The sequence below is a fragment of the Echinops telfairi genome, unplaced genomic scaffold, assembly GCF_000313985.2.
Source record: "Echinops telfairi isolate 266 unplaced genomic scaffold, ASM31398v2 ScPeMD7_5;HRSCAF=22, whole genome shotgun sequence".
Classification (NCBI taxonomy): domain Eukaryota; kingdom Metazoa; phylum Chordata; class Mammalia; order Afrosoricida; family Tenrecidae; genus Echinops; species Echinops telfairi.
The window spans coordinates 31,721,981-31,733,673 of record NW_022103901.1 but is presented as its reverse complement, the minus strand read 5'-3'; the positions used below and the strand labels follow the sequence as shown (position 1 = coordinate 31,733,673).

The following is an 11,693-nucleotide window of genomic DNA, read 5'->3' as shown; positions in this document are numbered from 1 at the left end:
GTGTGTGTGTGTGTGTGTGTGTGTGTGTGTGTGTGTGTGTGTGATCCTGCCCCATCTGATCACACACAGAGGAAACAGGATGACACCCCCCACCCACCCCGTCCCAGGAGTGCTTAAGCAGCCCTGGCTGGGGAACTTAAGGAAAACCCACCGCCCTTGAATTGCTCCCGACTCCCAGTGACCCTAGAGGACCCAACTGGACTGCGCCTTAAGGTTTCCAGGAAGCAGACGGCTTCATCCTTCTCTGTGGAGCGGCTGAGTGCTTTAACCACCATGCTTTAACAACCACAACCATTCCTGGCTTGACAAGATACTCTACCCAGGGGAGTCCACTTAGCAGGAGGCAGGATGAGTGTCCACCATGTGTCACTGCCCCGTTGGGCAGAGTGGGACCTTCCTGTCCCCACCAAAGGTGAGGCAGGCTCAGCTCCGCCTGCCAGCACCCACCCAGTCCCGGCTGGCATGCCTCTGCACTGGGTGGTGGGCACCGACGGAAACATGCTCGGCACCAGGGCTGCTGGCTGCCAGTGGTTGGAGGCATGGGGATAGGAGCTGCCAGCGCGGCAGTGTCCGGACACCAGGGGTTCTCTCCTGACCCGAGCCTAGGCTCTGACCTCTGCTTACCCAGGCTGACGTTCCTCGAGTTCTCCCGCTTGATGTCCCAGAAGAGATCCCTCTGTGCAGGGTCCAGGGACCCCCACTCTTCCTGGGAGAAGTAGAAGGGAACATCTCCAAATGTCACAGGCCCCTGGAATGAGATCAGCTTGGAGCTTCCTTGCTCCCAAGTCTCCAGGCTGCGGAGGGATGGGGTGGGTGGGGGTGGGGATGGGGCCAGCTGGCAGGAGTGGGACTGAGGAAAGCCATGGTTCATTTCAGGGACTGGGTCTCAGGCTAGTACTCACGTGGACCCCGGAGGCAAGGTGGGCACCCACAGATTCTCTGGAACGCCCCTCTTTAGGAAAGGCAGGGGGCTTGGGGGCGAGCTGGGCTGGGAAGAGAGAACAGAGCGTCAGGCAGGCCAAATCAGACTGGATGGAGCCACCATGCCCTGCTTCGCCCAGGCAGTAGATACTCATCCGACACCCGCTCACCCACAGATGCCCAAGGACACCCGGGCTTTGACACCACAGCAGACTCACATATTCACACCCGTACCCACCCCCCATGTGCACACACACTCAAACACACACATGCCTGACACCACCCACCCAAAGATGCCCACGGACACCACAGCAGACCCACCCTCACCCATCCCATTGTGCGTGTGCACATGCTCACACAACATACTCTCAAACACACCCACATGGCCTGCATTCTGAGGCCAACTCACCACTGTGGCTAGGCTGTTCACGGGGCGGCTGGCTCTGTGCCCCCACCTCTGGGGGAGGCCCCTGGGCTCCTTGAACTGCAGCCCCGGCTTCCAGTACCCCTTGGGGCACATCCTGTGCAGGAACCACAACATGCCCGTCAGCACGGAGCCCAGAGCGGGGCAGACAGGCCTATCCCTGGGAAGGAGACACAGGGGGCGACCCTCAGAGGATGCAGGGTGGAGTGTGAGCCCAGGCCGTGCTGTGCGCCCAGACCCGCACCATCCACCAAGGCCAGATCCCCAAAGCTAGCTCACAGCAGCCTGGCAAGCAGCATAGCCCACCTCCAGCTGCTCACCACCACTCCAGAGGACAGAGGCTCCCGAGGACAGCTCTACCTTCTGAGACGGACCCTTTCACGAGCTCTGCTCATAGGAGTCACTGTATCCCAGCGCCTGGCCTAGAGCAAAGCATGATGGGCACTGGTAGACCCTACGTGCAGCGGGGACCTGCTCTCCTGGGCCCCTTGGCTGCCCTCCCTCTGCGGCCCCAGAAGGACCTCTCCGCACCTGCTGTCCAGCTTTCCCCAGCTGCCTCTGCAGATCCTCCGCCAAGGCCACAGCCTCCTCACCGCTCCCTGGGCGCCTCTCGCGCACCTGGCCCTCCAGGCCCCCGGGCAGCACATCCAGGAACTGCTCCAGCACCAGCAGCTCCACCATCTGTTCCTTGGTGCGCAGCTCTGGTCGCAGCCAGCGGCAGCACAGTTCCCACAGCTGGCTGAAGGCCTCGTGGGGCCCACCTGAGTCCTGGTAGCAGAACTGCCGGAAGCGCTGGCGGCAGGTCTCGGCATCCCTGCTGTCCTCAGGCTGGCCACAGTCCTGCTCCCAGGAGGGGTCTTCCACCTTTATGATCAGAAGCCCTGCTCCCTCTCCAGGGGCCTGGTCCGGGGGCTCCAGGGGGGCCGCCATGGCCTTTGGCCTCAACCTGGCCTGAGCTTGCCCCTCAGTCTCCCAGAGGACTCCCCTGTGGTGGCTGGGCCAACATCTGGATACGTGCTCCTAAAAAGAACAAGATGGGAGTGGAGGGGGCACAGGAGTAAACATCACCTGAAGGGATTTCCAGGGACCCTAGCTCCTGTCCTTCAATAGCCCTGATGCCTCTTTTCACTAGAAATACATATTGAGGGGGGAGGGAGGGTAAAGAGAGGGGCTGATACCAAGGGCTCAAAGAGAAAGTAAATGTTTAAAAAATGACGATGGCAACATATGTACAAATATCCCTGATACATTTGATGTATGGATTGTTATAAGAGTTGTGAGAGCCTCCAATAAAATGATATTTTAATAATAATGATAATAAAAGAAATGCATATCGAGTTACAATCAGGGACTGAATTGTGTCCCAGAAAAATATATGTCAAGCTAACTGGGTCATGCTACTCAGTGGTTTGTGGGTACTGTGTTGATTAAATCATCCACCATGATGTGCCCTGATGTGAACAGGGGTTCCCTCTTACTCAGGTCACACCTTCAGCACCTTTATCTTACGTGCGATAAAAGGAGAGAGCAGAGAGAGGGACCTCATTACCACCAGGAAAGATGATGGCTCAATAGCAGAGCGCCTCCTTTGGACACGGGGCCCCTACGTTAAGTAGCTCCGAGACCCAGGGGGAGATTGATGTCCAGATCTCCTTCGAATGCAGAGCCCACAAATGCTGAAAAGAGTCAAGGATCCATCCCTCCACCCCCACCCCACCGCAAGTCCACATATGCCTTCCCCATGAGCTGGACTCCTGACTTTGGGCTTCCAGCCTGCAACTGTGAGAGAATAAATTTGCTGATGCCACCCACGTGGGTATCTCTGGGATGATAACAGTCGCCTTCCAGCCGATACTCACTCAGGGGGGCCCCACGGGTGAAAGACTGCTCTGGGCTTTCATGCCTGTTAAATTCTCAGGTCGACCTCTGGAGGCGCCCCTGCGTCAGGTGGAAGCCCCAACACCCAGAAGGCTAGAGCCTTAAACATTTTCACCACCCAGGCTCAGAAGAAGGAAAGGAGCCTCCCACTCTGGCTGCAAGAGCGGACTGATCACTGTGTGACATCTGACCGGCCTTCGCAGCACCGATTCGGCATTGCTGGGGCCAGGAGGCTCCCGATGGTCAGGGATGTGCGCCACTTTCCGAGCCGGTCCCCTAGGGATGCATTTCGCGCATCTCCAGATTTTCCCTGCGATACGCTGAGCACCTCGTGTGCTCGGGCCTCCGACGTCCTCAAGGTCCAACTCACCTGGGTCGCCGAGCGGACGCGGCAGCCAGCAGCGAGCCGAGGGGCGGTGGGTGCGCTCAAGGGGTCGCTCCGGAGCCGGGCGAGCGAGGGGCGCCCCGAACTCCTCCCGGCATTTCCCAGCGGTGTGCACGCCTTTGGCCTCCACCTCGGGGCGCTGGCCCGGCCCGGAGCCCCGCTCGCGCCCTCGGAGCGGGGCGGTCCCAGCGGCCGGTCCCCGCCCCCGGGACTCCCAGAACCCGCGGCGGCTCAGGTTTTCTCAGCTCCGTCGCCGGATCCTGGGGCCGGAAACCCGCGCTGAGATCGCTGGGAAGCCGCAGTGCGCATGCGCCATGTCAAGCATTCAGAACTACACTTCCCAGAAGGCTGTCGGTCGGCTGCGTCGGCCTACTTCCGCTGAGAACGGCCCGTGAGAGAGGAAGATTCGCAAGGATGGCCAATCACCAGGTAGCGGTGTGTTACACCTTTCCGCTGTGTGCGCGCGTTGAAAAGCCGAAATGTGCATCTTCACCCTCGTTGCCCTCCTCCTCCTCCTTCGAGTTTCTTTCAGTTTTCTCAGTATCTTTCCCTTGTAAAGGGCACAAAAGGCAAGTCCGTGTCTGGCCTGATGAGCCGGAAGGGATGCGCCGAGACAACCCTTTATGCTCTTTCAGCTCAAAGGGCTGCGCAGACGAGATCCTGGAGGTGCGTCCAGGGAGACCAGTCACTTAGGTCACCTCTTAGGTCCCGCCCCATCCTGTCTGTAACTACGATTGGCAGTTGGAATCCACGCCACAGCTCCGTGCCAGAAAAGACGTGGCGATCCGCACCCTTAAAAATGATAACCCTGGACACTTTAGGGGGCAGTTCTTTCGATAGCATCCCTGTGAGTCTGAACCCATTCAATGGCAGCAGGTTTGGTTTGGGGATAACGCAGGATAATCTCCCTTTGTTATCCCTAGTCATCTGCACACACAAAAAAACAAAAACAAAAAACATTGTTTGCTTTTTTTTAAAAAAAGGAAGTACCTGACCGCCAAGCTACTCCTGGCCCAGGAGGTCTTTTCAAGCGGCAAAGGCAGTCCGTCAGTCATTTTGGAGCGTCCAATACTGAATAATTAAACTGGGAGGCCTAAAGGCAAATAATCTCTTTGCAGCTGGTAAAAAAAACTCCAATGTTTGTCTATATGCCGTTAAAAAAAAAAAACGTCACAGATACGTGAAAGAAATGTCTAAAAATTTACCCTGGATACAAATTGAGTTGGTGCCCTGCATTCTGACTTCCAGTCTCCTAAACAGTAAGCAAATAAACGTGTATTTGCTAAAACTTCTCACCTGTACTACTTCTTATAAGCATCAGTAAAACTCACTGCCACCGCGGGGCTCCCTTCTGATTCATCGTGGCCCGAGAGCAGAGCAGAACTTCCCCTGGGAGTTCTCCAAGGCTGCACACCTCTATGGGAGCCGCGAAAGCCCAGCACATAACCCCCACCACCATCAAGGTTGCTCTGTGGTTTTGCTCCGAAATCCTCAGAATGACGTTGTTAGGTGCCATCGACTTGGTTCTGACCCAGCGACCCTGTGAATCACTGCCTGGTCCCGAGCTGCCCTCACAAACGTCATTATGTTTGAATCCACTGTGGGAGCTACTGGTCCAAGTCATGGAGGAACCACGACACAGCCCCTTAGAACATGGAGCACACAATGCCATCCTCTACGGATGACTGCTCCCCATCTGAGAAGTGTCTTCTTTCCTACTGCTGGCCACCAGGTTACCATTGAAGGACCTATCAAAAAGTGTGGTTCGATTGGCAATATGCAGCCATGCATGTAGCTCTGGGTAGCAGCATTTCGTGGAAGCGGTACAAATGTGATGGGGGTTGAGCAGGTCCTGAAGGCAAAGTCCATGAGAGGAAGGAGAAACGTGAGCCTGGGGTACTGTTGATTCTGCATGATGTGCAGTCACCATGAAAATGTGGATGGTCTAAATGTTGTCCCAGTTTATGGTGTTAGAAACAGATGTAGGACAGGGATTAGCCCTTCTGGGCAGCTCTGGCATCAACAAGGTTCCACCACGTGAAGCCAGAAGTATGCCTAATTTGGGTATGGTCTTCAAGAGGGTTGGTGTCCCTGTGGTTGGGTTGTGGGTAGGAGGCCCAAGGCCTCAGATTGTGTGGACTCTGATGCTGACTGTGAACCCAGGCGTTCAGCCTCTGGGGTGAGTGGTAATGGTGTGTTGCTGCGGCAAAGAATGGCCAAGTAAAAATTCAGAACCTGCTATCTCAGCAATTACAAGAACAACTTTGGGGCTAGTTGGCAGGGCAGATCTGGGAATAACCACTGTAATTAGGTCCTTTAGCTGCCGCCTGCTCAGGCCTAGACCACAGCTCTGACAGACATCTGGAAGAAAATGTCGCACACGGGCAGAATCCTTGGTAGTCAAAAGCTGAAGCCCAGTCAGCCGTGCCCCCTCTAAAGGACACTGATCCTGCGTCGTTCTCACAATCGTTCCCATGCCAGAGCTCATTGTCCCCGCACGCTCAGTTCATCTCGGTGCGACCCTTCCTCTTTTTGTTGCCACTCTTACCAGGCATGTTCTTCTCCAGGGATAGCCTATCCAGTGTGTCAAAGTCCTGCCATGCTTACCTCTAAGGAGCAAACTTCCGAGACGTTTGTCCTTTTAAGTCGATGGCACATCCCTGACTTCTCGACCAGGTCTGGTGTCCCCAGTCAGTAAGCTGGGATTGCAGGTGAGGGAAACCCAGGGGCTTCTTCATACCCTTTCCACAAAGATCTGGTCTGAGACTCAAGTCTCACTTCTCAACCCAGCAGCCTGCCAGCTACCACCACCACCACCACCCCATGCTCTGGGCAAACTTTCCCTCTTGCTGGGGACAGATCTGTGCAGTACACTTGCAGCCACTCATCGATCCTGGTCCAAGTTCAAGTGATGACGCTGGGTCCCTGCCAGTGGCCCATGGGTAGCCCAAGGCACAGAGGGGAAACTGGCAAAGGCTTTCAACTGCCAATTACTTGGATACAGGAGGCAGCTGCACCCCAGGCAGCCTCCAGCCTCCTCAGCAACTCTCCCTCCACCTTTGCTCCTCTCCTTGAGTTCCTGGACATCAACCTTCTGTGCTATGGTCAGGTTCCCCTCATGCTGGGTCACTCTCATCACTGAAGCCGTGAGGACAACCTAGAGGGTGGGTGGGGGGTACTTTCTGGCCTCTTGGGAGAAACTTCCCCCCTACCTCAACCCCTCCAGCTTCCTCCCCAACCCTAGATGTATGAGACTTCCCAGGCTCCACCAGCCCACAGGCTTCCTGGTGTCCATGGCCCTCACCCCAGCCAGTGCTTGAAGGTCCAGACCTTTGCCTGCAAGAACACATTTTATTGAACAGCAAGGAGCTGGATGTCCCGGAGCCCAGGCACCAGTAGTCCACACGTTCCTCCAGGACTAAACAGCAGACCTGGAGCAAATGTCAGCTTCCAGCGCTCCAAGTGAATGACTTGGGGTTGGGGTGGGGTCTTGGCTGGCTTACTCACCTGTTTTATCTACAGAGTCGGGATGATAAACCACACAGATCACAGCTGTGTGGACACCAGGGGCAACCCACGGGCGGTTCTTGGCCCTATACCTGCCACTGAGCAACTCAATCTACAGCTGGCAGTTGTTAGTACTATTGTCGGCCGTGCCCTCTTCAAGCTACGGTGCCAGTAAGAAGTGCGAGCAAACAGGGTTCTGGCTAATCCTCAGGCCTTAGGACTCAGTGGCCCTGGGACAGGTGGGGCCGCAGTGGCTTCCCTGGTACAGGTTTTTCTCCAGGTCAGTTGGTGTCCGAGCTGAATGCACCCTGCACACGTACAAAGTTAGAGAAGGGGATACAAGCTGCGGCGGTGGGAACCCAAGGGACTACTGGGAAGTGACGGAGCCAGGCTGGGGCAGGTAAGCAAATGACAGAGGACATGTGGGATGAGGCAGAGAAGTGGTGGAGGAAGCTCACAGCTGCCCAGGATGGACCAGCAGGGACAGTGACCCTGGGAAATGCAGACTCCTCACAGGAGGTGGCCGAGTCAGAGTGGATGCAGATGGACAATGCCACTTACACCAAGGGGTCCCCAGAACAAGGCAGGCAGAGAGCAGGTTAACTTGGAATAGGAACATTTCCAAGATGATCTCTCCTCCAAGAAGCCAAGCCAAGTGAAGGCCTGGGCTCGATGCACTGCTTCCAGGGCGAGGGTTGTGGGTGCCGGCAGGGCCCTTCCCGGGTCCCCAATTCCTGCCCTGGCAGGGATGGGCTGGCTTCTGTTTGGAAGCCTGTATGCATAGATGCCTCTGGAAGGGGCCTCAGAAGGGTCTCAAGGCTGGAGGGGAGCATGCTACCCTGCAAGCAATGGCCAAGAGGGTCTCATGCTCCACATCCCCAGAGGGCCCCTGAGACAGAACTGTAGGCCGCCTCTTCTATGCTAAGGCCTTTAATTTGAGCTAAGGGGTGTGCTCCTCTAGCCCCAGCTCCTCCTCCTCTGGCTCCTCCAGCCCTGGCTCCACCTTGGTTTTCACCTTGGATGCCAGGCCTGCTGCCTTCCCGCCGCCCTCCCCAGGCCCTCCTTGCTCCTTCTGCTCTGGCTCTTCCTCGGTACCCTGGCTCCCTTTCTCAGCCTCCTTGGCTGCTGAAGCTGGGGATGCCGCCAGCGCCCCTGCCCCCGTGCCGTGGGTTTTCTCGTGCTGGTGCAGGTTGGAGCGGCGGCTGAAGCTCTTGCCACAAATGAGGCAGGAGAAGGGCCGGACACCGTGGTGGGTGCGCTGGTGGGCACTGAGGTGGGAGCTGTGGTTGAAGTTCTTGCCGCAGTGGCAGTGGAAGGGCTTCTCGCCGGTGTGGATGCGGATGTGAGCCAGGAGGTTGGAGGGATGGCTGAAACCCTTGCCGCACTCGGGGCAGGGGTAGGGCATGATGCCCGTGTGGATGCGCTGGTGGGTGACCAGGGCCGAGTTTTGCGTGAAGCACTTGCTGCAGAAGGGGCACTTGTAGGGCTTGATGCCCGTGTGGACGCTCTGGTGGGCCACCAGGTCCGAGCGGCGGGCAAAGGGCTTGGCGCACTGGTCGCACACGAAGGGCTTCTCGCCGGTGTGGATGCGCTCGTGCTGGATGAGCGTGGAGTTGCGGGTGAAGCTCTTGCCGCAGAGCAGGCAGGAGTAGGGCCGGATGCCCAGGTGCATCCGCTGGTGGGAGGTGAGGTGGGAGCTGTGGCTGAAGCACTTGCCGCACTCGGAGCAACCGTAGGGCTTCTCGCCCGTGTGGATGCGCCGGTGGGCGTTGAGGTTGGAGCGGTTGCTGAAGATCTTGCCGCACTGGTCGCACTTGTGGATCTTCTTGGCATTGCTCCTGGGAGGGGGCGCTGGCTTGCTCTCCTCCTCCAGACGCTTCTCCTCCAGGTGGTCCCCAAGCGAGCCCTGCGGTGCCTCCTCACCTTCCCCAACGACGGTGGTGAGCACCTCGCCTTCGCTGTTCTCAGGGAGGGAGGGGGAGCCTCTCTCCTCACTGAGCTGCTCGGCCACGCTGCGTTCCCTCGTCTCTGGGAAGCTGGTGGCTGGTGAGGTGGACTTTGCCTGCCCCTCAGGCTCAGGCTGCCCTTCGTCCTCGGCCTGCCCTGAGCCCAGGCTGCTGGCTGTGGCCTGCCCAGACTTCAGGGCACCCTCCAGGGCTTTGCCAGCCCTGGATCTGAAGGGCTTCACGTCCTCAAGGTCGACGGAGGCCTCAGCTGAGGCCTCCTTGTCCACCTCCATGGCTTCTGGGAAAAGAGGGCATCCAGTGAGGGGTTCGGAGAAAAGGGGAGGCGGGTTCTGGGGCACGGGGAAGGATAAGCACACCCCCTTCCCACTTCACCTGTGCACGTGGTCGCCTTCTCCTCATCTCCTCTCTGCTGGCCGGAGCTCGAGGCCTCGCCCTTCCGCTGCCCTTGGGAGGCCCAGAGAGACCTGCTGATGGGAAAGCCTGGCCGGAGAGAGACCCGGGCTCAGCCACGGGACTTGTGGGACCACCCAGCGCCAGAGAGAAGCACCCGCCCCCCCAAGGGGCGAGACACAAACTGAAGGGGGAGGAGGAGCTTGGTGACCGAGAGGAGCATAAAGCGGGCACAGAAAGTCCCTTTCCAGGGTGGCTTTGCCTTGGGGGCATTGATTTGGGAAAAAGACAGCAAGCATGCCTGCGCAGCTGTAAGAACGGAATCCAGCCCCTTGATTTCAGGCATTAGCATGTGCTTTGCTGCTGTGGCCACTGGAACCACCAGAAAACATCTTTTCAACACCACTTTCACAGAAGGGCAGTCGTCCTCAGAGACACTGTGCCTCCATGCTGGCCCTACTGGGGAGCTGGAGGGTCAGGAGTCTGTGAGACCCATCACAGGGGCTGCCCTGTCCCTAAGACTGCCCCAGGAGCACTGGGCAGAGGAAGGTACTCATGATCCCCCATCAACCTCACGCCAGCCAAGGACGTGAATCTCAAACGCTGCGCTCCAGAGCCCAAGGCTGATGCGGTGCCAGGTACAAAGGCCCGTGAGAGGGGCCGAGGCGCTGCTCCGAGACTGGGGCTGAGGCCAGGCTTTCTGCTCTGGCAGACACCTCTGCAGTGCGGCTTCCAGGAGGATTGTGGGAAGGCAGGATGAAGTCAGTATTGAAGTAATGTCCCCGCCCCCCTGCTCCGGCACTACCCAATGGCCCAGCCACCAGCCACGTGTGGCTACCGAAACCTGACAACAATGAAATACAATGAGACCCTAGGTTACACTGGCCACATTTCAAGAATTCAAAAGCCTATCTGGACAGCAGGTGCCACATTAGTGAGAAACGTGTGGTCATTAACCCAGAAAGTTCCAGAGATGAACTGGGGGTTGGGGGGGAGCTACATAGGCGGAGTGGACCCTCCAGGCCGCTCACCGCGCCTGCTCCTCTTCTGCAGGGCGTCTCTGTACATGCGCCGCTGCTCGTGGTCCAGGCGGCCCCACTCCTCCTGGGAGAGATACAAAGCCACATCCTCAAAGGTCACCGGCATCTGAAAGAGAGGAATGGTCACATCACGGTCCGGGCCACTGCATGGGGATGAGGAAAGGGACTAGATGCTGGGACTTTTGGTGGTGAAAGCCCAGATTCAAACCCACTGAACAGAGCCTACCCCAAAATGTGGACATGGGCATTCAAAGCATCCGCTGTGCGTGTGCATGTGCTCACGCATGCACACATGAGCAGGTATGAGAACACAGTGGCTGTACAGAGCAAGAGGGTACAGAGCGTCCTCTGGGGCCACACCTCCAGTTGTGAGCGTCACACACAGTCCTCCCAGCAGTCAGACCCCAGAGCAAGAAGTCACTCGGAGACTGCCTCTGCCCTTCCTGGGTGGCCTTGCAAGGGGCCAGCCCCACAGGGCAGGTTGGTGGATCCGGTCTTCTCAGGGAAGGCAGCAGGAGCCGAGCACCTACTATAGGGGAGCGGGGCGGGGCTAGGCTCCTATGGCTGGGACAGAGGGAACACTCACCTGGGACCAGGCAGTGAGGAGCGCTGCAGCCATCTGGCGGTCTCGGGTTCTCCCCTCCCGGGAAAGGGCCGGGGCCTGTGAGGAGGAGCGGGCTGGGGGAGCAGAGGGGGCCTCAGAGAGGATGGGGCAGCAAGGGACCCCACCTGGGCCCTGCAAACCCATCCCAGGCTTCCCCTAGACTTGGCCTCCTGGGACCTCCACAGACCCTCCAACTGCACTCCTAGGCTATGTGGGAGGCTTCTGCCAGGCAGGGGTGCCCGCAAGCCAGGACCCTGTCTCCCCACCCCCTGGGAAGCCACTCTCTGCTCACCCCTTGCTCAAGCCCCCACCTGCTCACCACCCACCATCCGCCCCACTCCTCCACCTCTGCCAGACAGGAGGCTCTTCTCCCTGGAGCCACGCTTCAGGGGCGGCCACTTCCGAGTGCTGCGAGCCCCTTCCTCCTGGGATGTCCCCTCGGGGTGTGGCTCTTCAGGCTCCTTCTTGGGCTGAGGTGACTCCTGAGCCGCTCCCAAAGGCACCGTCTCCTCTGACTCGGAAAGCATCTCTCCACAAGGATGATGGGGACCTGGAACCTAGGAGAGGCAGCCCTGTC

The 11,693-nt window shown here is 58.2% G+C and overlaps 2 protein-coding genes across 2 annotated transcripts in view; both read right to left on the bottom strand.

The window, feature by feature from the left end:
- The window catches only part of ZNF213 (zinc finger protein 213), an 8,281-nt gene extending 4,488 nt beyond the window's left edge, over positions 1–3,793 (bottom strand). Inside the window, exons 1-5 of the mRNA XM_004706184.2 lie at positions 3,594–3,793; positions 1,877–2,365; positions 1,331–1,442; positions 903–988; positions 625–748 (exon numbers count right to left, since the gene is read on the bottom strand). Coding sequence (XP_004706241.1) covers positions 625–748; positions 903–988; positions 1,331–1,442; positions 1,877–2,275 — 721 coding nt within the window. The 5' untranslated portion in view covers positions 2,276–2,365; positions 3,594–3,793. The remainder of the gene's footprint in view (positions 1–624; positions 749–902; positions 989–1,330; positions 1,443–1,876; positions 2,366–3,593) is intronic.
- A 3,146-nt stretch (positions 3,794–6,939) lies between these two features.
- LOC101646687 (zinc finger protein 205-like) overlaps positions 6,940–11,693 on the bottom strand; it is an 8,502-nt gene continuing 3,748 nt past the window's right edge. The window contains exons 2-6 of the mRNA XM_030884385.2: positions 11,463–11,673; positions 11,099–11,190; positions 10,504–10,618; positions 9,455–9,562; positions 6,940–9,359 (exon numbers count right to left, since the gene is read on the bottom strand). Of these exons, the coding sequence (XP_030740245.1) occupies positions 8,056–9,359; positions 9,455–9,562; positions 10,504–10,618; positions 11,099–11,190; positions 11,463–11,643 (1,800 nt within the window). The 5' untranslated portion in view covers positions 11,644–11,673 and the 3' untranslated portion in view covers positions 6,940–8,055. The remainder of the gene's footprint in view (positions 9,360–9,454; positions 9,563–10,503; positions 10,619–11,098; positions 11,191–11,462; positions 11,674–11,693) is intronic.